The 25,039-nt window shown below is 38.0% G+C and overlaps 1 protein-coding gene across 2 annotated transcripts; it reads left to right on the top strand.

Annotated features, from left to right (window-relative positions):
- Window positions 1-3,582: 3,582 nt before the first annotated feature.
- Window positions 3,583-23,521, top strand: LOC138390702 (guanylate-binding protein 2-like). 2 transcript variants are annotated; one of them, XM_069480172.1, is made up of 11 exons: window positions 3,583-3,797; window positions 7,726-7,934; window positions 8,445-8,572; window positions 9,398-9,507; window positions 13,520-13,719; window positions 14,589-14,831; window positions 16,848-17,128; window positions 18,423-18,635; window positions 20,744-20,846; window positions 21,136-21,329; window positions 22,477-23,521. In XM_069480172.1, the coding sequence occupies exons 2-11, from the start codon at window positions 7,745-7,747 to the stop codon at window positions 22,591-22,593; spliced, it is 1,779 nt and encodes a 592-aa protein (XP_069336273.1). In that variant the 5' UTR covers window positions 3,583-3,797; window positions 7,726-7,744; the 3' UTR covers window positions 22,594-23,521. The 2 variants fall into 2 exon arrangements, with proteins under 2 accessions (XP_069336273.1, XP_069336274.1); XM_069480173.1 differs by lacking the exon at window positions 3,583-3,797 and having other exon boundaries at window positions 7,715-7,934.
- The last annotated feature ends 1,518 nt before the right edge of the window (window positions 23,522-25,039 follow it).

The following is a 25,039-nucleotide window of genomic DNA, read 5'->3' as shown; positions in this document are numbered from 1 at the left end:
AAATAAAAATAACCTTTAATTACATCAGTGAGCTAGAAATACTGTTCATTTTAGAAGATAGAAACAAACAAATAAAAAGCACAAGCTGGAGGAGGCAAGATGGCAGATGGGAAACACCACAAGCCAGAGCATCTCTGAAAGAAGAAGAAATTTTAGATGAAAGAGAAAAAAACACAGAGACAAACATAGATTGGATGAGGGTTGGAAGGAAGGGTGCCCGAACCTACAGGAGACTCCAGCGGAAGAGGTTGCAGAACTGGAAGGAGAAAGGCATCGGCAAGGATTAAGCCCTGAGAGGCTTGGAGACCAGTGAGAAGGATATGTTGAGTGGTTAAAAATCTCCTCCTTTGCATTTCGGACTGCTGGTGGGCTCCAGAGCTGCTAGAGAGATCTGCTGACACCAGCCCAGAGACTGCTGCCACCAATGAGCAGACAGCTTCTTGTGGACAGGGCACCAGGCTCCCAGCTCCCTCGGGGCACCTCCAGGCCCACAGACCCGAGCCAGTCAGTAGGCGCCATATGGTTTCTCTACCCGCCAGGGGCCTTTGTCCTCCCTGGAGGGGCCGCAACTCCTCAGGGCCCATCTTGGTCATCCCCACACAGACATTTCCCAACTCCAGCCCAGACTGCAGGAGCTATAGGTGTCCAGTGGGGCCCGGGAGAGCTGTGTGAACACAGAATCCAGTCATTCTGAGCAGACTGCTTCTCGGAGAGAGGGTTGGACATTGCCAGTGGACAGTCCTTCCTAGTCCTTTATTCTCCCATCCCTTCCCCCACCCACTGCTGCTGAGAGACAATTTAGCCACCACAATTTAGGCATCCACAGGGAATGGGACTCGGATCTTTCCTTTGGGACCCTGCAGAGGACAGAGGGGTGCTCAGACTGTGAACTCCCTACCTACTGACCTTTCCTGGTGCTGCTTTCCCAGTGACTCCAGCAGAGTGCGGCAAACCCAGAGGGACATTGAGCTAGCTTGGACAGGGATTGATCTCAGGGGCCTAGGGGACCAGCCTGCAAGCCAGATCCTGTACACCCAGATTTTGATCACATTGCACAAAGGCACAAAGGGGATATTTGTGCATTAGTTTACTGAGGTGTGGGTGCCTGCAGGGGCAGATCAGAATGGGTCCTACCTGCGACACACTCGCTGGGAACCCCTCCTCCCACGGGGGCGGGGGCGGCGGGCATGCTCCCAGCTCAGGCTGGGATCCTGGGCAGGGAACCTTCCGGCCCACATCACAGTTGTAGGGGGGCTCTGATGGCTTGAGGTCCTGCCTGCTGGCAGAGGCCTGGGAGAAAACGTGGACAACAGGAGGGCGGAAAGGAACAAGGCCTGCTCCAGACTGCAAGACTGCGGGGCCTCAGACAGCCCCACCTCCACACAGAGACTTCCAGTCTCATCAATGAGCCAGGAAACCAGTAAATTTTACAGTAGCTATCCTCCTAGACTTTTACTTTTATTATTGATTTATAATTTTTGATAAGCAGAATTATTTTATACTGTACCATGAATTATTCTCAAACAATACATACAAATTTATCTAAAGATAATCACTTTAATTCTTCTAGAAAGGTATTTAGAAGGTAGGTAGTAAATTACTTTCTTCATATTGTTAGTGAATTTAAAATTTTGCCAAAAAAAGTCCTCCCCATAAAAATTTAGAAAAGAAGGAATATTGTTTTATTTTTGAGTAGGCAGAACCAAGTACATGTTCATAGGTATTCTGCAGGTGATTAGAAAATCAGGATGAAAGTTCACGCTCGTTATACACCAAAACAGGAAAGATTCTTTATATTGCACTATTTTTGCCAGTGTGTACCTGTTTTCTTAAGATCGATGCCATTCTGTGTCCCTATAAAAAGATTTGACCCTCAAGTTGCTGTTACATCATGAACTTTGTTGTACCTTTCTTCACGTGGTTCATCCTATGCTTACTTGGGAATTGAGGTGGCTATTTGCATAGTTAATTGTCCTCATCTGAAAGAATAATAAACCTTTCCTTATCTCCCTGAGAAGTGATTACATCCAGGGTAGACACGAGGGTTATGCTCCCATGGTGTCAGGGAGACTGGAGATCTGTCTTCATGGGTGTTTACATTTCAAAAGACATGGAGCTCAGAATCTTGAAGACCTCTCTGGGTTGCAAAGATGACAATGTCTTTATTTAGGCCCTGGAGAGTTTTATTCATATTCAAAAGGTTAGAGAAAAGCCTCTGACCCAGTTGTCTTTAAAAAACAAACAAACAAACAAACAAACAAAAAAACTATAAAAAGAAGTTGGAGAAATGGGCTCTTTTTAACTTATAAACAAGTTTTCATCATTATTTGCCCTTAAATTACATCTAATTCACAAAGATTAAGTTGTCCTGAAACTATTTTGTGCATGCATGATATAAACAATAAATTTTATTGTTCAGGAAGAAAAAAAGCAGCTGATTTCCCAGCATTAGTTCTATTTTGAAATAATCCTGCCCTACTTGCACTTTCAATTTCACCAACATTAATACACACACACACATACCCCCCCCCCCCACACACACAGGATCTTATTCTCACTGTTTTTTTTCCCCACTATCTTTCTTTCTTTTAAAGGCAGTTTAGAGTAGAGAAATAATGTGATATTAATGAAATGGATTTTTGAGTCTGAATCTCACTCAATGACTTGCCAGCTTAGTGTAAGTCACTGGCTTTAGGCTGACATGTTACTTAACCTCTTTCTGACTCCTTTCCTTCCTTGGACAAAGGGAATAATACACACCCCATACGTGAAGCATTATGATAGTGTTTAAATGATTATATGTTTCTGGCCTATAAAGCAACTGACAAACAAGAAACATTGTTATTATTATTGTTCACTTAGCAAGCACAGAGGTATGTTGGTGAAGTAGTTGATAGCCTGGGTTTTAGAGCAAGACTTCTCGGGTTCAGATCTTACTTAGTAGCTCTGTACTTTTAACAAGTCATTAAATCTCTCTGTAACGTTGTGGTAAAAGTATTTGTGATAAGAATACAATAGGATAATCTATGTAAAGAAGTTGACAGTGGGTCTGTATCAAGTGTGCAATAAATGGGTACTATCTTCATAATTATTCATTTATTTATTCCGTGTTAAGTGTCAAGACATGGCTCAGATCCTAAGGATTCAAAAGTGGACATTCCCTCAGGGCACTTCCAGTCCTCATCACTAAACATGAGTTACAAGATCCACTGCTAATAAGCGTAATATTCAGGGTCATTGGACCTACAAATTATTACATGAGACTTTCTCATCCCCAGCCTTCTCAAACTGGTACCTCCATACTATGCTGAAATAAAAACAAATAAGATTTTTTTAAAGAAAACCCATTATTTTAAATGATCCAATGAAATTTTTTAGGTAATAAGGCAAGCAGTCTCTAAGGTTTCTCCCAATAATAAAATCGGAATGTTCTGATTGAGAAATCATGTCAAACCCTCCCACCAGGGCAGCTCTCAGAGAGTCCTTTTATAGTAAGTGAGTTACTTCCTGACATTCCTACTTTCAGTTTCATATTACTGTATTTCTTTGCAGAGGTTACTTTTCTTTTTAACTTGTCTAATCCTCAGGTCTCTGAAGAGACTCTGGCAAGCCCCAAGGGATTGGAAGGGTAAAATTATCACATTTCAAAGCCTGGTTAAAGTCCAAAACTCCAGCGACAGATGAAAGAGAGTGAAAGGACTGCAGCCAAACTCAGAAGAAGAGGGAAGAGGATAAGGACTTACACCCTTCTCATCGAAGCTGCATTCTTGACAACTCTAAAGGATCTCTGCTTCCAGGTAAGACTGGACAGAGATAGGAAAAGATTTATAAAGGTCCATGCGTTTTGTCTAAAATGGCCATCTCCCAGGTAGGCTGCACCGAGCCAGCTGTGGGACACAAGTCCAGTTGAATCCTGGTCTCATCAGGGGGCTGCGTGTCCCTTAAGTGCCCTCTGTTCCTGCTGTGTTGAATTAGGCTGCAGCAGAGGTGGAGCCTACACAGAGATGGGAAATTTTAAGGTTATTTCTTGACACCATCTTAAATTACCTTTATTTATTAGTATCTACCTAAATAAACTCAGACTCCATCACTTTCTTGTTGGCCAAACTTTACAGTTATAGGTAAATGAAGGTAGGCAACTTGAGAATTTTCAAAAAGAGGAAACAAGTTATTGTAATTAGGAGCTTATAAAATCCTTGTGTGGCCACTTTTTCTGAATCAGTTGTTGATTTATTCCCATTTTATGGTGGAATACCTCATGCTACAAAATGAAATTATCAGTGTGCTTCTCTGTGGACCATTGTTATAAGAGGAAATAAGTCCTGATAATGGAAAAATAAATGGCTTTTTTACCGTTTTCCCCTGAAGAGGTGGGAAGTCAGATACTTATACAAGCTGTCAGCAGAGCAAGTCAGATGTGATCAGGTCCATAGTTGAGGAAAACAGCTCTTCATTTTAGGATAAGAATGAAAACTGCAGTGTCTATTGCCTCTGTTTGTATCCTAAAGATATTATAAATATTGTATCATGATCACTTAAGTTATAGAGAATGAGACATTCAAGTTTAAAACACAAAGTTAAGGCATTACTAGAAGAAAGATTTTTACTTCTTTTAACTTTAAAAAATTATCAAATTATCAAGGCCTGGTTAAAGAGGATATGCTTACAATTGTGTATCTAATGCTCCATAGGCAGCAGAGTTCAAACAACAAACAAGCCCCGGGTTATCATGGAATGTTTCCTGATGATGTCTTCATTACTTGAAACAAGTAATATGCAAACCGATACACATGGAGGGAATAAAGACTCAATCTTAAAACAGAGAGATCAAAATCTGGTAACATAATGGAGTCAAAAATCAACAGACTTAAGTGTCAGGTTTGAGATATCAGACTTGAGTGAAAAACATGTGAATGCTGGCATGCAGAAAATATTAAGAACCAGTGAGTGGGTGGGCGGGATGGACTGTGGTAGCTGGGAGGGCTTCCGGAACAGTCAGAGGAGGAAGTTATCGGATAAGCTCAGTCCCACAGTCTGATGAGACTCTGCCCCTGAAGAGATTTGGAAGAAACCAGGACTAAGGCTGGTTAGGACGGCATCCATGCTTCAAAGTGTAGATATACGTTCAACATAACATTTCCCAGGTGAAGGCTCCCTATTACTCTATACATGAGTTCAGAGAGTTAAGCCTTGTTCAATCCAAAGATCTAAATGTAAACATGAAAAGCTTCCAAAGGAAATACTGGAAGTAAGTCAGAAGATGTGAAACACCTAGAAAAAATTCCATTTTCTGGAAAAGGAGATTTAAGATGTGATACAACCTGGTACACTCTTCTGGGTAGGAATTTCATAACACCTAACAAAATGATACACTCATACCTTTTGACCCAGCAATCTCACTTGTAGGGATCTATCCTGAAGTTACTCCTGCAACAATATAAAAATACACATACATAAGATTAGTAGAGTTATTCATTGCAGTATTGTTTGTAATTGCAAAATATTGGAAACAATCTGAATGTCCATACATAAAAGAGTGATTGAACAAACTGTGGTATAGCCACATAATTGAGTAGACACCTGTCAAAAGGGTTGGGAAAGCTTTTTATGAACTGATATGGAGGGATTTCCATATACCTAAACGTTGTAATCTCCATGTTAGAAAATGTGAACAAGAAAATACACACGTTCATTTGTGAAAAGAAAATACAAGAAAGATAAGACAGAATCTAACAAGATTGGGTATCTATGGAGGATGAGTAGGAATGAAATAGAAAGAATAGAAAAACAGCTGGGATGGGAAAACAGTGGTAAGGTGAAGGAGAACTGACACTTCTCCAGCCACAGATTTTTGTAAAGCTCTGACTTTAGAACCATGATATTTCAAAATCGCAAAAAATAAATACATACTTAACATCAACCAATGGCTGAATCTAACTGTATCACAAATGAATAATTTAACCACACAGAAGAGGATGGAGAAGGAAATAACTAACTAAGAAATTTTATTTATTTATTTTTCAAGCAATTTTATTATGTAGTGTTTTAACTGTATGCATAAAACTAAAGACAAAAAACTGTCATCTTATTATGTACTCTAGTTAACAAATTTATTTTTCACAGAGTTATGAATTAATAACTTTGAAACTACTTTATGTATACTAGAATTGAATAAGTAAATATATTATGTACAATTACATAGTCATAGAAAAGGGTTAAAAACAAAGGGGAAAAGTTTGGATGAATTCAGTTGTGTTGGATTGGAATCGGAAATATCAGAAGAAACTTAAGCTTGGATATAGAAATGGATAAGTAAAAAAGAAATTTAGATGTGTGTATTCATGTGCTAGTATATAAACATATATTTTTTAACTTTTCCCCTGAGAGGGCCTAGAGGTAATGAACACACCTGGTGTGATATCTTGGTGTCTAAGTACTATAATGCAATGATAGAAACCAGAATTCTGGGGAGAAATGGCTGATTCTAAGGCTGAATCAGGAAAACTATGAGATGGACTGGAATATATTTTGGTGTCAGAAAGCAAAGAAGCACCAAAAATACATTGGAAGCATGTCCAAAGAACATGAGACCCAGCTTGAGTGAGCTCTCAATGACCAAACTCAGACAAGTTGAGTAACGAAATAAATAATAATGGAAAAGTGTTACTCACAGAGCAAAACACATATCTGTAAGTCTACACTGATAGAACTAAATGATTGAATGAGTAAATGAAATAAATGGAGGAGAAGGGACAACTCTCGCTCACAGTAGAACTCTAATTAATAAATGTAGAAGGAATAATAGAAAATTACCTTCAGTCAAACACCACAGTAAATAATTTGCACGCAAGAATTATCAATGGATGGTAAAAATAGCTGAAAAAAATATTAAAGTATGATGAGACTATATTTGCATAGTATCAAAGGTGTCTCTTCAAGTGGTACTTTTTAGTGAGAAAGTGGTAAATAGTATTTTATAGTGGAGAAATCTGGCAGACAGTACCTTAACAAAGTGATCAAGTGATCAAAGTTAAGATCATAGCATCAGAATAAGTCATGTCAACCTCGTGAATCCTTTGATCCAAGACACTAAAATGGCAGAACATCACGTTTGTGACATACTTTCCAAAAATATGTAACTTCAATCTAATAATGAGAAAACATCAGAAAAACTCCAAATGAGGGATATTCTACAAAATCACAGGCCGGTACTCTTCTAAAATGTCAAGGTCGTGAAAGACAAGAATAAGGAATTATCAAAGATGCAAGGAGACTAAGGAAACATAATGACTACATGCAATGAGGGATCCTGGATTTGGTCCTGGAGCAGGAAGACCATAGTTGAAAGCTGCTGAAATGCAAATAAGGTGTGTGGGTTAGTTAGTAGTATTGTATCAATATTAAAATCCTGGTTTCAGTAATTGTTCCCTTACCCACCTCTGGTTAGGTAAGATATGACCACTGGGGGAAGCTGGGGAAATGATATATGGGAACTCTCCATACCTGTTGTGAATCTTCTCTGTAGGTCTCACTGTTTCCAAATAAAGCTATCTTAAAGAGATCCAGTGGAAAAGTCTGTAGGACAGTCTTAAAGGGAAACAAGACTTTTTTAAATGTACAAAAAACAAAGTTCAAGGATAGAAAACAAAAATTTAGTCCATACTGCGAAGTTCAGCTTGGCTAACTAACTAGAAATTGCTTTCCATTTCATCTTTTGCCTTGCAGATAAAGGAACACCATAAACATGGCCTCAGAGATCCACATGCCAGGCCCGGTGTGCCTCATTGAGAACATTAAAGGGCAACTGGTGGCTAATGAGGAAGCTTTGAAGACCCTGTCTGCCATTACCCAGCCTGTGGTGGTGGTGGCTATTGTGGGCCTCTACCGCACGGGGAAATCCTACCTGATGAACAAGCTGGCTGGGAAGAACAAGGGTGAGTGGCACCAGCAGAATTTGGATGAGTCACCTCTGTGCAGTCACACTGTCAGCATCCATTGTAGGGGTATGAGGAAAGGAAGTTAGAGTTGGGGTTGAATATTGAAAACTAACTTTCAATCCATCATGGCTCTTTAATTCACTTTGGAAGATTAGAGTCAACTGACTCTTCCCACTTGGCCTTTATTTTCCCATTTAAGAATATAAATGTGCCTTTCTGGAAGAAGTATGGTGTTAATGAAAAAATTAGCTACATAATAATGGATCATAAAACGTTTACTAAAATGTTACTGTAGCAACAGCAAGCTTCCACTGAAATTTAAGGAAAAATAAATGTTTCAATCTGTGTTGGATATGTAGTTTTCCTATTTCTAGGATTATAATTAAGATTAATACTGGCTGTAGTTTCTTTTATGTCTTTTAACTTTGATTATGTTAACTATTTTCCCAGTGTCTAAGTATCTGCTGTTTAATCTCTTTCCTGTCTTACCCCCTCTCTCCTTTGCAGGCTTCTCTCTGGGCTCCACGGTGCAGTCTCACACCAAGGGAATCTGGATGTGGTGTGTGCCTCATCCCAAGACGACAGACCACACTTTAGTTCTGCTGGACACTGAGGGCCTGGGAGATGTAGAGAAGGTAAAAAATAAATCTGTTAAATTCTACATATGTCAGATCAATAGCCTTCTTTGCACTATCACTCCTACTCCTTGATTTATGGCTCTAATTAATCATATTAATGTATTATTTTTTAATTTACTTGGTTTAAGCATTGAGAGTAGATAGTAAATCCAATTGATTAATTATGGGTCAACCCATAAAATAATGGCTAATGACATTTTTAGTTGTTTCTTTCATGTTAGTAATATGTTTTGGTGAGGCTACTGAAGGCGCCTTTAAACCTCACTGGACATTTTACACACGTCTGACTTTTCACAGTGGGGACCCTGAAAGATGGTAAGAATATTCACATCCACAGCAGCACTACTAGAAAGAGAAGCAAAGCTTAAGATCTACTAATGTCTTTATTCACTAAGGGTAATGTATTACTACTATACAATACTTGGACATAGAAAACTCTTATTAAAGGAGCTTATTTTAATTACTGTCTAAAGTGTTTCTTACTGGGATGTGTCATGGACATGGAAGAGGGTCACAAACTAAGTTCAGGATACCAGTCTGAACTTTGGCAGCTGATCAAAATAGCTACTGCTAATCAAGTGCTTATGTACTTACCACTGTCATAAACAAGTTATGTATGATGCCTTATTTAAATTATACAACATCATGCATTGACTATTGTACATTCGTTCTACAGATGGAAACAAATATTGCATAGGGAAGTGAGTTACGTAAGTTTCCACAGCTAATGAGAGACAGAGCTGGGGTTCAGTTTCCACCTCTCTGAAATGGCAGCACATTCTCTTAGTCACCCTTCCATGTGGCTTCTACCCTGACTTCCAGGGAGACAACCAGAATGACTCCTGGATCTTTGCACTGGCCATTCTCCTGAGCAGCACCTTCGTGTACAACAGCATGGGAACCATCAACCAGCAGGCCATGGACCAACTGCAGTATCCTTTTATTGTGGTCTAGAACAGCATTCAATCTAAAAATGAACGGCTTCGCTTTTTCACCAGGCACAGGGCCAAGCAAGTACTGAAGTATGTAAGTCTCCTCTTTAATGGATCCCGTTATCCTCAACATCTTGTTTTACCTCAATCTCCACTTTTACCGCAGTCTCCACCAGAAGTTCAAACCTTCCTGGTCACACATATTCTTAGAAACTCAGCAACACAAGGTTCTGTACATCCTCTATCTGACTTAATCTCCTGTCCATGTCTAAACGTTCAACATTCTCTAGAATTTATGCTCTCACTTCCAGAAATCTCTGTATTCTTATCATCTTCTCTAAATGTTGCCTTCTAACTGACACCTAGCTGTACTCTATAGATGATATTTCCTCTGCAGACCTCTCAAGTGGTCTTATGTGGTGATTATTTTTTGATCCCAAACCTTGCATGTCATAGGTCCCAGGGGTGGGGAACCTGTGGCCTTAAGCCACATGTGGCCTTGTAGGTCCTTAAGTGTGGCCTTTTGACTGAATCCACCTTTTTTAGAACAAGTCCTTTTATTTTTATTAATACATTTTATTCATGTTTTATATTTTTATTTTATTTTTAAAATGAACATATTTAAAATACCAAAGAATAAAATAAGTTTCACATGTTTGAAGCTCTGACTTTGGGGGGTGGAGGGGCAAGGGCAATATACATAACCTAAACTTCTGTATCCCCATAGTATGCTGAAATAAGAATAAAAAAAAAATAAGTTTCAACAAAATAATCCTCCTGTACTAACTGGCACAATTAGAACATTAGTAAGCCAAAACGGCTAAGCTGATGGCTGTTATGCTCATGATTTAGTTCTAACTTCTCCCGCCTGACTGGCACCACTATCGCACCCACGAGGCTGGTTGGCGAGAGTTTATGGGGGTCGAGTACACCGGTCTGTTATCAGTTTTTGACATTGGTGTGCTGTGTTTCTGTTTGAAGTGGAATTGTTGAATAGATGCACAGCTCCACTGTATTTTTTAATTCTGTATGCTTAAACAGAGAATGCTGAAGGAAGAAAACATTGTTTCAATGAGGATTGGGAATTGCAATATTATCATGTGTCTGTTAAAGATAAAATGATTTGCTTGCTTTGTGATACTGCATTATCAACATTTTAGAAAGTCAATGCTCATCAGCATTATAACACTCATAAGGACCACAAATATTTTAAATTAGGAGAGACATGAAAGGTTGTATTGCAGAAATTAAAAGATGAAAAGCAAAAGCAATAAGACCTGGAAATAATGCCACTAATGTAACTTATAAAGTAGCTTATATACTCGAGGGGAGAAAGGGAAGCCATTCAGTTGAAAGTTGTTGAAAACATCTATTCCCTGTGTTCTGTTCTGTAGAAATTGTGAGAGAATGCATTGCTGAAGTTGTCGGATGCTTAGAGCCCAGTAATGTTTCAAAGTACAAATGACTGCCTCTTTCAAGGAGAACAACTGATTGTCAGCATGAATTAGCCTTCAACTTAACAAAACAATTTTATTCAGTATTTCAAAGGGAAAATATATATTATTTAGTCACTTCAGATGAATCAACTGATACTACTGACTTGATGCAGGTTTTATACTTCATTTGGGCCATAACAGAAGATTTTCTTTTCTATGAAGAGTTCCTACTTGGGTACTCTTGCGAACAGAACACAGGGAATAGATGTATTCAACAAATTTCAAAATAACTGTTGTGAAGTTGGACTGGATTTGGTCAATTTAGTGAGTGTGTGGACATATGGTGCACCTTTCATGACAGGAAAACATGAAGGGTTTATTGCACAGATTAAAAATGTATTAACAGATCCAGATGCTCTCATTTCTTTTCATTGTATCTTGCATCAGCAAAATCTCTGTGCTAAAGCTACTATTTTAAATGAAACTTTGCAACAAGTTATAAGTATTGTTAACTATATTCGTGCAAATGCAACACAGCATAGTCAGTTTCATAACATGGAAAAGTTGAATGAGAGGTACATAGTGTGGATTTGCTGCATCACTCTAAAGTGCATTGGCTATCACAGGGACAGGTGTTAGCCAAAATTTTATCTCTGTGAGAACAGATAGTTATTTCGTGAAGAACAAAATCAGCAATGTGAATTATTGAAAGAAGATTTCTATAGGTATGCAGCATTTCTGTGTGATATGTCAAGTTGAAATGACTTGAATATTTCTTGAAAGGTAAAGCTAAGCCTATGTATGATATGTGGCAAAAAAATCCAAGCATTTCAAAAAAAAAGCTATCTTTTTTACAAAGCATTTCTTCAAAAGGAAATTCTGATGAACATTTTCCCCAGTTAACAAAGGTCACTGATAAGGAGGATGATATATGCAAATTGACTGAAGAATACATAGCTGGTATAGACCTATTAATTGGAGAATACAATGAAAGTTTCACTGACTTTGAGAGTCATGACATCCCACTCAAATGAGTATTTCAGGCTTGCCTAGTTGATATCACCATGGCACCTAAAGAACTACAGATAGAACTGATTGAGCTCTCAGTAGATGACATTTTAAAGTCATCTTTAAGTGCTAAGAAAGATACAATTGAAATATGGAGAAATGCAGTAGAATACCCATGCCTTTGGCAATATTCCTGAAAAATGCTTTCTTGCTTTTCAACCATTTATTGCTATGAATCTACATTCTCCTACCCAACCCAAATCAAGATGCTCTTAAGGTCACAAATGACTGATACCCATCTAGAGGATCAACTGAAACTGTGGACCGCCATGCTGCAACCAAATATTCAAATGCTTTTCAACAAAAAGCAGACACAAAAAAGTCATTAAAAGGTTAGTTAACTTTAAAATTACCAAAGTTTTCATTTTTTGAAATTATCAAGTACATAGTAGTTAGAGTTTTACAAAATAAGGTACATTTTTAAGTATTTCTAATTGAAGTTTCTTGAATGCAGCCTCATTTGATTATGGCTAAATTAATGCAGCCTTCCCCACCCTTCCTCTAGTCTAAGTTTCCATTGTCTCTCATCTTGTTTATCTTCTCAACTACTTAACTATTTCGTTTGCTTACACATTTGACTCAGATGTGTTGCCAGCCAGTATGATCTTTAAAAAAAATCATATCCTCTCTCCATTCAAAACCTACCAATGGCTTCTCATTAAGTTTTGATTAAATTTTAAACTTTGTACTTTGGTTTATGTCCTGACCCTTATTTCCCTTCTTTTTTTTTTTTTTTTTTGAGACAGTGTCTTATTTGCTCTGTCACCCAGCAGGCTGGAGTGCAGTGAAGTGATCGTAGTAATCATAGCTCACTGCAACCCTGAACTCCTGGGTTGGAGCAATCCTCCCTCCTTGGCCTCCCAAAGTGCTGGGATTAAGGGCATGAGCCAGTGGGCCTGACCCTGACTCCTGTTTCTTTTAAGACTTCTGTCCTACCACACTGGATTTCTTGATATTCAATATATGTTGGACACATTCAGTGATTTCCTGTCTACAGGATTGCAGATTCTGTGGCCTCTGTCTGGAATGCTCCTCCAATGGATTTGTGCATGGCTGGCTTCCTCAATTCATTCAGATCACTTCTCAATTACAACCTCAGAAAGAATTTACCGAGACAACTAGACAACTTAAAGCAGTACCACATGCAGTTACACATAGTTTTTCTCTAAACTTTTTCTGACTTCATTCTTCTTCAAGATAATTTTTGTCAATATCTGAGATTTTATATTTGTTTACTTGTTTATTGTCTGTCTTCATCGTCAAAATGTAAGTTTTATAATGATAGCATTGTCTCCTTTACTGCAATAATCTTAGTCCCTAAGACAGTGCCTGTTTCATAGTAGGTGCTCAATAAATGTTTGTGAATGAATGAAGTCTGTGATTAAATGTTTGTGAATGAATGAATTAGCTAATAAAGAGAAGAGAAATTAGTTTACCTAAGTACTGGGATAAAATGTAGTATAAAAAGTGACATTTTTTTCTATAGTTTTCTTAATTTAGCATCTCAGCTATGTGACAGAGCTGACAGATCGAATCAGGGCAAAATCCTCACCTGATAACTACAGTCAGGTAGAGGACTCAGCTGACTTTGTGAGCTTCTTTCCAGCATTTGTGTGGACTCTCAGAGATTTCTCCCTGGCACTGGAAGTAAATGGACAGCCCATCTCTGCTGATGAGTACCTGGAGCATTCACTGAAGCTAAAACCAGGTTATTGGGCATGATGTTTGGTTGGGTAACAAATACAGAGAAAACAATATCACAATGACCATTCCTGTGTAGATGCTGAAGGTTATAATTTTGTAACTGTGTTTTCTAGATTTTTCTGTTAGTGGAAATGAAAATACTGCTTGACTAAATCAATTGAATCCAATTTTAAATGGCATTTTTTTATTTCAATAGATTTAGGGGGTACAAGTGTTTTTGTTACATGGATGAATTGTATAATGCTGAAATTAGGACTTTTAGTATACCCATCACCAGAATAGTGTATGTTGTAGCCAATAGGTAATTTTTTATTCCTCTTATTCCTCCTACTCTCCCCCTTCCTTTGTTTCCAATGTCCATTACACGACTTTATGATCATATATAGCCATCATTTAGCTCTCACTTATGAGAACATGTGGTATTTGTTTTTCTATTCCTAAAATACTTCAATTAGGATAATGGTCTCCAGTTCTACCCAAGTTGCTGCAAAAGACATTATTTCATTCCTTTTTATGGCTGTGTAGTACTCCATGACACATATACTGCATTTTCTTTATCTACTCATCGATTGATGGGCACCTAGGTTGATTCCATATCTTTGTAATTGTGAATTGTACTGTGATAAACATTTGGGTGCAAATGCCTTTTTGATATAATGACTTCTTTTCCTTTGAGTAGATCCCTAGTAGTGGCATTATTTCCCTCTTCTTGGAAAAACATTTTTCTTTCTCTACCAATTTCATTTTTAAAAATTTCTCCCTTATCATTAATTTTCTCCTTACATAGGCTTTGTGAAAATGATAGAATTGTAGGATCATACATTTGTAGTATTAAGTTTGAAGCTTTACCACCCCTAATTTTCATTCCTGCAGGTAGTGATAAAAAAATTAAAAACTTTAATGAGCCTCGATTGTGTATCCGAAAGTTTTTCCCTGAGAAGAAGTGCTTCATTTTCGACCGGCCTGCTCAGAGGAAGTACCTTGTCCACCTGGAAGAGCTAAAGGAGGAAGATCTGAACCCTGAATTCAAAGAGCAAGTTGCAGAATTCTGTTCCTACATCCTCAGCCATTCCCGTGCCAAGACCCTCTCAGGTGGCATCACAGTCAGCGGGCCTCGTGAGTTGCTCTCTCTCCCTATTTCCTACCTAGACTTTCCTTCTGCCCATTGTAGAAGATAAGAAAGCAAAAGAGTCACTTCTGACAAATACATAGTCTAATGATGCCAAGGAAAATATAACACAAAGATCACATTAATTTTACATGAAAACTAAAACCCCTTCTAGTGCATCTCATACTCATAACAGCAAGGAGAAAAAAGAAGATAACTAGAATCTAATTCTGCTGTAGTAACCTTCTCCACTGACTTCTCAGCTCCACATTTGTGAAATAGCCTTCCAGGAGATACATACAGAACAACAAAGAAAAAGAGCAAATACTGTCTATAAGTGAGACTTTGCCACTAACTAGAGTGTAATTCTCTTGTTAAGCAGTTTGAAAATATTTAGGGAATGTTGATAACACATGGGTGTAATGATGACTAACAGAAATGTAATTTCTTGTCTCATTACAGCATAATAGGAGCAAAAGATATTTTTTTTAAAAGTTTGAAAATTTATAATGGTAGATAGAGTGATTAACACAATAAATCAACATAATAGGCTGCTATGCAAGAGCAAAGAGTCTGAGAAGATAGATATCATTTACACTGTGTGGTAGAGAATGTTTGTCTGTGAAAGTCACATGTAAGATGAGAACTTAAAAATGAGTAGGAGTTAATCAGAAGAGAAAGGAGTAATAGCTTTAAAGACAGAGATGATGTCATGGGGGAAGGCCTGAGGCAGGAAAGAACTTTGCAACTTCAAGAAAATGGAAGAAAGACAGGTGATTGGATCAAGAGTAGCCTGAATCAGAGTGGTGCCACGATTGGAGAAGTTAGCAAAGATTGGGTCTTGAAAGGACGGGCAGAGGACTTGAAGGAGATTAGCGTTTGTTCTAAACTCTATGGGAGGATCTTGAAGAATTTTGGGCAGTGAGGTAAAATTGATATTTGTATTTATTCTTAAAGTATTTTGCAGATAATTTGTTGGAGAGTTGTAAGGGAGAGAATGAGAGAATGGATGATGTTTGCAGTGGATTAGCAATAAATGAGGATTGGGTTAGGCTAAGACTGTGGCAGTGAAGATGGTCAAAATAGACAAGATCGAACCGTATTTTGGATATCAAATCCAAAGGGCATGATAACAGATGTATGCAGGGAATAAACAGAAGGAAGGGGCAAACCTGTCTCCAGAATTTCAAGCTTAACAAACTGTTTGAATGGGTGTGTTATTTACTGAGATAGTAATATTAGGAGGAGGAATCATTTTTCAGAGTGGATGAAGTTGTTTATATTTGGATTATTTAATACTGAATGTCTTCTGATACATACAGTAAGAGATATTGTACAGACATTAAATATACAAATCCAAAACTTAAAAACAAGATCAAGGCAGGAAACAAAATTCACCAGTCATCCACACAGATGGTAGTTAAAACTATATAAGGAGAAGGTCCAGGATTGAGTCACAAAGAACTATCTCCTTTTGAGTAACCGACCACTTCAATTTGCCTGAGACTGGGTTTTTGTGGGATGTGTGACTTTCAGTGCTATACCCAGTAAAGCCCTGGGCAAATCCAGATGAGTTGGTCACCCCATCTGTAGCTCTGATAAGAGAATATCTTGATGACCCATTTACCTAAACCAAACACAAGACTAGTGGCCTGCACCACCAAAGAAAATAAAAATGAAAAAGGCTAAGTTTTCTCCTTGACTTTTTTAATAAGTTAGGAGTGAAGAGAAAAAAGGAATGCAGGGAGAGATAAGAGACAAGAAGGATTAGAAAAGATCTAGACCTGATATCTAAGCCTCAAAATACCCTTAATGTAATCTTTGCCTTCCAACGTCTTCCTTTTGGGTGAAACAAGCAGGAGAAAAGAGTATCTTTAATTTCCTCTGCACCTAAATGTTAAGAAATTATTTTATTACTATTCTTTCTCAGAAAATCTTTGAAACCATTATTTGTGACACTCACAACATACAAAATACTTTGTCCACCAGCTGATACTCACAATTTTTTAAATTCCTTTCTGTAGGTCTAAAGAGCTTGGTGCTGACCTATGTCGGTGCCATCAGCAGTGGGGATCTGCCCTGCATGGAGAACGCAGTCCTGGCCTTGGCCCAGATAGAGAACTCGGCTGCAGTGCAAAAGGCCATTGCCCACTATGACCAGCAGATGGGCCAGAAGGTGCAGCTGCCCACGGAGACCCTCCAGGAGCTGTTAGACCTGCACAGGGCCAGTGAGAGAGAGGCCGTTGAAGTCTTCATGAAAAGCTCTTTCAAGGATGTGGATCAAAAGTTCCAGAAGGAATTATGGGTATATTTGGTGTTCTTGGTCATGAAAGGCAGAAAAATTTGGGCCCTTCTTGAGGAGAGTAATTCTTTCTAGACCCCGAAATAGTAGCACTTGGCTATGTGTGCATATTTGCAATCATTATTAAAAGATTAGGATATGCCTAGTCTAGACTTATAAAAAATGGCACCATAACCAGCCAAGTTTTTAATAAAAATCCATTTTTTTTGTTCATTTCCTCTCCTCTGAGTGCTGTGTTTGAAGCAAATAAGTAAATTACACAACTGCATTTATAAAGGATTATTTTACTTTTTTCTTTTAAAGTTGCAAAAATGCATTGCTTTCATGGGGATTCAATTATTTTTTAAATAACCCTAAAAATTTGTGGATTTTTTTCTTAATGTAAGTCAACGGTAAAACATTCAGAAGACCAAGAAAGAAAAACCAGTCATAAGGATTTTATTAGAGAATGTTTTTAAAGTCTGCCTCATTCCAAGTTAAGGAAATATTGTTGCCTGAAGAATGGCCACTTGACAAGGGAAAATCCTTCCCCTGGCTAGCAAGGCAGGGCTGTGCAAATGGTACCTTGCTGCAGTCAGAGGTTCTGGCGAAGCTAGGTAGTCAGTGTCAGCAGATGATCAGCACCCTTTCGACCTAGGGAAGAAAAAAGCTTGATACTTATTATCTTGACTGAGTTAATGTAGGTAAATATGCTGTTCTATTAGACTTTCTAAATACTGAAAAATACTTGTGGCACAATCTTCATTACTTTCATTAGCCCTATATTGAGAAAATACACAAAAATATTTTCACATTAGTGAATGTAGTAAATAATCATTTGCCCCTTACCGAGCACTTCTAGGAAAGTCACTGGGCTTAATATTTTACATCACTTTGTATAATCCTGCCGGGAAATCTAGGATAGCTATTTATCCCCCTGTTGTACAGACAAAGAATCCTCAGTTCACAAAAGTTGAATGTCACAAAGCCACAATGTGGTAGCGCAGGCCTGCCTGAGTTCAGTGTTGGTGCTCTGAACCATTCCAGAAATTAAAGACTTAAAGATGAAAGTTTCACATGAAACAGTATCTGTGCTTTGAGAATCATTCTCTGAAGTAGGAAAACAGGGAGAGCAGCTCCAGGAAACCACAAAGAAGCAGATACATTTTTGCAACTAGCACTTGTCTTAGGGAAGGTGAGGAGTGTGGCCCTATTTAGATGCCACAATCTCTGTGGGAGAAGTACCTCCCAGTAGTCTATGTGTGGTTAACATCCTCGTGGCTTTACCGTATCATCTGTGTATTTTGTAACTTCACAGGCCCAGTTGGAAGCAAAGCGAGATGACTTTTGTAAGCAGAATATGAAAGCATCATCAGATTGTTGCATGGCTTTACTTCAGGATATTTTTGGCCCTCTAGAAGAGGATGTGAAGCAGGGGACATTTTCTAAACCAGGAGGTTACCATCTCTTTATTCAGAAGAAGCAGGAACTGAAGAATAAGTACTATCAGGCACCCAGAAAGGGAATACAGGTAAACTACACAGTGGGTACCATTTCTGGGGACTTGCTAAGGAGACTGTTTCAACTCCACTAAGAACAAAAAAAAAAAATGGTACTGTGATTGGTATGTAGGACCTCTGCCTTTGATTCATTCATTTATTGATTCATTCACTAAGAGAGCCTACCATGAGATAGATACCAAGTTCCTCATTGGAAGCCCAGATTGAACCCTCAAAAAATGTTTATGGACTTTACTCATTTATTTGTTTATCCATTCAGTCATTATTTATTTTGACCTAATTGCATGCCAGGCACTTGTCGACTTGCTGGGGATAGAGCAATTAAGAAAAAAAAAACAAAAAACAAAACAAAGACCAAGTTCTCTCAAAGTACTTACGGGCAATAAGCAAATTATACCTTACTGACAAATAATAATAACAGTTAATACCTAGATAGCACTTACTGTGATCCAGGAGCTAGGCTAAGAGCTTAATTCATTTAATACACAACAATCCTACAAAGTATGTATTTTTAATATCCCAATTTTATAAAAATAATTGAGGCACAGAGAAGTACAAAGACTCACCCTCTGTCACACAGGTAATGAGCAGTACAGCTTGAATGCAGGATCAGGTAGCAGAATCTGTGCTCTTAACAGTTCTTCAATGCTGATATACTCAGGTTATATCAGTTAGAATTAGGTTTGGCTATATATTATTTAAAATGGAAAAAAAAAAAAAAAACAACCAGTGGCTTAAAAAATGCAAATGTTTCTTTCTTGTTCACAAGAAGTCAGGAAGAGGGAGCCCAGTGCTGCTATGATGACTCCATATTCATCTTGGTCCCAGACGCCTCCCTTTGTTCCATTCCAGCCCCTTAGCACACGGCCTCCATCTTCTAGGTCAATTTATGCTCTAAGATGGCACTTAGAATTTCAGCTGTTGGTTCCACATTATAGATGGAAAGGAAAAGGGAAAAACAGAAGAGTAAAAGGATTATGAGTCAACTTCCTTTCAAGAGATTTCTGAGAAGTACTATATAACATTTCTGATTGCATGTTTTTGGCCAGAATTTAATCTTACGGGCAGCCCACTTATAAGGAATGTTGAGTAGAAAAGACAGTATATTATCATGATCTGCCATGCGCCTAGCTAGGAAAAAAATCAGAGTTCTGTTATAAGTACACAGAAGAGAAGAGATATTTAGGATGACTCTAGCAGTCCCTGTCAAAGTGACAAAAAAGCTCTGAAGAATAAAAAAGCAGAATACAGTTATAGAAGAGGAAGGAAATGTGGAACAATTTTGTGCATGTGTTCTTAGAAAAGGCCTCTTGAGATGAGTAAAATTTTAACAGAATCTTCAAAGCAGTTAGGGAATGAGCCAGTGGACTTCTAGGGGAAGAAAATTTCAAGCATTTAAGAAATGGCTCAGAAGAATAAATTGACTTATATCCTGGGAATAGCAAAAAAGCAAATATGCTAGCAGGCAGTGAGCCAAGGAGAGGCTGGCAGGTGATAGGGTCAGAAGAGTGGTCAGAACACAGAGGCCAGATAAGGGAGTGTGTTTAAGTCCACTGAAAGAAGATGGGAATTTATTTTGATGAGTTGGAAAGTTAATAGAGGGTTTTGAGTATGAGAGTGGTGTGATTTTTCTTAAAATAATATAGCAAAACTCTGGCTGCTCTGAGAAGAATAGACTGTAGGGAAGAAAGAATGGATGCAGAGAGACCAACTCTGATGCTGTAGCAACGGTCCAGGCTAAAGGTGGTGCTGCTTGGACTAGGGTGTTTGGGTGGAGCAGGTGACATGTGATGGGTTCTGGTTGTATTTTGAAGCTAAAGCCAACACAATTAACAGGTGGTTGTATATGGGATGTATGATACAAAGAAAGTATCAAGGATTTTGTTAGATGAATAGAGTTTCTAATTATTAAAATTGGGATGATTGGAAAAGAACAGATTTGAAGGGGGATCCAGAGTTGGGTTTTAGACCTACTAAATTTGAAATGCTATTTGAATTACAAAGTGAATTGTTATATGGGTGGTAAAATTATTTAATATGTCGAATTAATATATATATTGCAGGGCTTTGCCTTAACCAATAGTCTTTATTTCCTCATTCTAACTTCCTGTGTAACTAGGCAGAAGAGATGCTGAAAAAATACTTTGAGTCCAAGGAGGATGTTGCTGATGCACTTCTACAGACTGATCAGTCACTCACAGAAAAGGAAAAAGAGATTGAAGGTAGGAACAGCTGAAAGCACTCCGATGGCTGGAAAGTCCTAGAAATGTTAGTTAGCAATATCAGTCCACCTAGAATTATTATTGTAGAGACGGAATAGCAACTATCATTCCTAGTTCTGTGGTAGTTTTTTCTTAACTGGTATATATGGTCATCTCTCTTCTGGTTACTCAGTGAAAAAATTACAACCAGTTTTCTCAATGACGTGAGAATAAAACAAAAAAGGGGGAAAGGCAAAAGGAACACATGTGATTTATTATTCATATTTCTCTGCTTATTTTTCTTCCTCAGTGGAACGCATAAAGGTAGAATCTGCAGAAGCTGCAAACAAAATGTTGCAGGAAATGCAAAAAAAGAATGAGCAGATGATGGAACAGAAAGAGAAGAGCTACCAGGAACATCTGAGACAATTGACTGAGAAGATGGAGAGAGACAGAGCCCAGTTGCTGGCAGAGCAGGAGAAGACAATAGGCCTTAAACTTCAGGTATTCAAGTGCATCATCTCAATGTTCTCTTCCAGTGTCCCAAATCAAAAAGTACACGGGTGAGAACCTAATGCCTCCCCAAAAAACTTTCTTACCCAGAAACTCTACTATGTTTTTCATTCCCTAACTGCTTTTACCCTGGCCATCTGGTTACTAAAGGCTGTTTACTTGCGGGATAAAATCCCATGGAGTCTTTCATTATGCTATCACCAACAAACAGTAGCAATTCATTACTAAGCACTCCAGGAGTGTTTTATAGGTATTCCAAGATCAAGCCTTTATCCAACGGCATAGGAACTATTATTTTCTCATTTGACAAATGAGAAAATTATAACTTCATGAGCAATAAGTAACTTTTGTTCATCAGACTGCCTGGTGACATACCCAGCCTGTCTTTTCTGAGTGGGATTCATAGGGATTTTGTTTCTGCCATACCTGGTATATGACTTGTCTCTGAAAGCACCCAAATGAGCATAAAGACTCCTTCATCATCTACTAACTTAAGCACATTGGTTAAGTGCCCATGTTTCTAGTACCTTCCTGCTCTCCAGGCTCTACTCTGCATCTATGTTGAATCTGGATGTTGGCCCAGAAATTCCCTATGAGTTACTGCAGGCCCTGATCGCCTTAACTTATTTTTGTTATCCCTGCCACCAAAATTACAGAGACTTGTACTAAATTCACTGATTAAACATCTGCCCTGATTCTGAATTATACAGTAACCTTACAGCTGAAAATCACCCATCTTTCATACCTTCCTAGATATATATTTGAGAGTCCATACTATTAATATATAGATCAGAGATGAAGCAAAAAAAAAAGGAAAGCAATGTTTTTTTTTTTTCAGAAAGACTGTGTTGCATGTGGGTGAAGAGACCCAAGAATAAAATTCTGGGTCAACACTATTTTATAAACTATAAGACAACAACATTTCTGAAGCTAAAGAAATACCAGAAAATTTAATGGCAGGTATAAGAGACTCAGGAAAGAATGATAAAATGGAAGTTAAGGGAAGAAAGGATTTTAAGAAAGAGTGTCAAAAGCTATTGAGGGATCGATATAAGTACCAAAATGGAAACTAATTTGGCAAATATGTATTTGGAAATGTGTCCAGCCATATGAATTTAGTCTCCACTTTCCCTTTCAGGAACAGGAACGACTTCTCAAGGAGGGATTCCAGAATGAGAGCCAGAAACTTCATAAGGAAATCCAGGCTCTCCAGAGAACAAGCACATCATCAGGTCCACCATGTATCATACTCTAAAAATTCAAGAAACACAATTTCCCTATCCAGCTTCCTCTCCCCAAGGAACAAAATGAATGAGCAACTTCAGTAGGCCAAACAACAGCCACTAAACTTGACTTGAAATCATTATGCTTGCATTTTTGTTGAGCCATAAAATTTGCAAAGTGAAGTTTAATTATAAAGCCAATGTTTCACCCACAGAGCAATTCAGTTCATGCTTATTTATGGTACTAATTATTAATATGATCTTTAACTGGATCCTATATTTGAAATCATTCACAGGGACTCAAGAGAGATATTAAATTGTAAAATTGGGATGCATTTTATAATGGAGAGATATCATACATTTTCTGTTCAAGGTAGACTTTTTTCCCCTCACCAGTTCCATGCTTTCACTCAAGGATTTACTTTGGTCCTAGCATAGGGTTGGCATGTTGTGAACACGGCGAAATCTAATATGACTGAACAAAATCATGAGGCACAGTTGAGCATCACTCCTGTCAAGTGGTTTTTTGATCACACGCAGCTGCAAATGAGAGAAATCTGGATACTTAACTTGGCTTTAGGGTGCAGATAGTGTACAGTTCTCACTTGAGTGGAGGCTGCATGGTCTGTGGGCACTGATGAAACTCCTGGACACTGGCAGAGGAAGTGGTCGCCTCTGTGCAGAAGGCATGTATGAGTGGAGGCCCACCTTCACTGTCTATGTAAACCCTCTACGTAATGACTGCCCCAACCCAGGCCACCTATCTCACTCTCATCTGAGCTCCCTTTCTTAGTCTTTTCTCCTTTCTGGAGTTTAGAGGATAACGTCCACAATCACAGAAAGGAATGCTGTATCTCAAACTTAAATCCCTTTCCATTTCTCTGAGGACCATGGCTATAATTTTATAAAACCTAAAACTTGATTCCATCTTTCTCTCTGCCCCTCTGATATGACATTATATCCTCAAAGCCACTTAGGATAAATATTTTGCTAGGAAGGAATAGATGACAAAAGGAAAAATCAACAATAGTTCATTAATACAAAACATTAACCTACCACAATTGTTTCAGGAGGTGTATTATTCAGGGTTCTTTATGGCAAATAACAGAATCTTCTCAGAAATTTAAGCAAAAAGTAATTTAATTTTTAAGACTATTAGGTAGCACACAGATATTCTAGGAGGGTAAAGGAGTCAAACTCTACAGCTATTCCATCCAGAATAATGCCACCATACAGTGTAGGCCTCTCAAGAGAAAACATCTGGAATGACAGATTAGGAGAGTTCACTCTGTTATTGTAACATTTTTCCCTGTCTGAAAAACACAAACCCATTAGAAATCTTTTTAGTATAGGGTCTGCATAATTTCAAAAAGCATTTTTCATGTAGAACAGGAAGAAATAAAGTTCTTGACAAGTGATCTTTCTTTAGACTACCAAAGACCAACAGCAAATGCCTTTCAAATGAAGGTCCTTCCTTGACCTTCTTGGTCCCTAATCTTGCCCTCCTTACTGAGGTTCTTGAGCCCTCACACAATCATCTGCTCCTTTGAGCCTGTTTATTTGAATGTTTTCAACTGAATAGTCAAGACATCTATTGGCAAAGACTCCAGAACATTCTAGAAAAGACAGCAAGAGGTTCTAGTACTTCTGATCTATGTGGGTATTGGTGGCCTGGGTTAGACTTTCTTAGCAGTGTTCCCACATATTTCTTTAACTCCAACTTTGTAAAAGCAAGGGCTAAGACCTCTCTTTAGGACAGACAAGTGTCAGGAGAACAACACAGCATTAACTCATGTATGGAAAGGAAATATGCTGTAAATCAGCAAAGTGCCCCACTTCTCTGGAAGCCATTTTTATAGGGAATGGTATCTAGTTTATTTACAGCTTCACAGACAAAAATTCCCTTTAATCATTTCCCTCATTTACCCTTGAAAAATGGGATATTCTAGTAAGGGTACAATTAAATCATATGGCTCTGCTACTTCCCTGATTAGGGAGGAGGTAAAAAAGACAAATGGAGAGAGCAATTTCTTAAGTTACTGAAAATATTGAACAGTAGGGGACAATATTCTACCAAGAGAATTAACTAAAAAGCTATTTGAAATCAATAAAAATATTTACACAGCACAGTGATTATTTTAAAAAATAAATATTATATGCTTTCCATACATAGAAGTAGCTCACCATCACAAATTCCTACAGACCACAAAGTCCAGTACACTAGAAGAATGGGCTAGCTGTAGAATAATATAGAAAAGTGAATTGAAAGGTCATGAGATGTCACAAATTATGCAAATTAAGCCACTGAAAACACTCTGTGCATATAAAACTCAACATTATGATAGAGTCTGCCTTAGGATCACAGTTGGGGGAATTCTGTTGTAGAATAACAGCCTCTGGTCAAAAAAAGCACTTGAAATATTCAATTATAATATAAATTTAAAAATTTTTAAATACATCAATAAACTGATCATAAAA

This window comes from Eulemur rufifrons, chromosome 8 (assembly GCF_041146395.1).
Source record: "Eulemur rufifrons isolate Redbay chromosome 8, OSU_ERuf_1, whole genome shotgun sequence".
NCBI lineage: Eukaryota > Metazoa > Chordata > Mammalia > Primates > Lemuridae > Eulemur > Eulemur rufifrons.
This window is presented reverse-complemented; position numbering and strand designations above follow the sequence as displayed.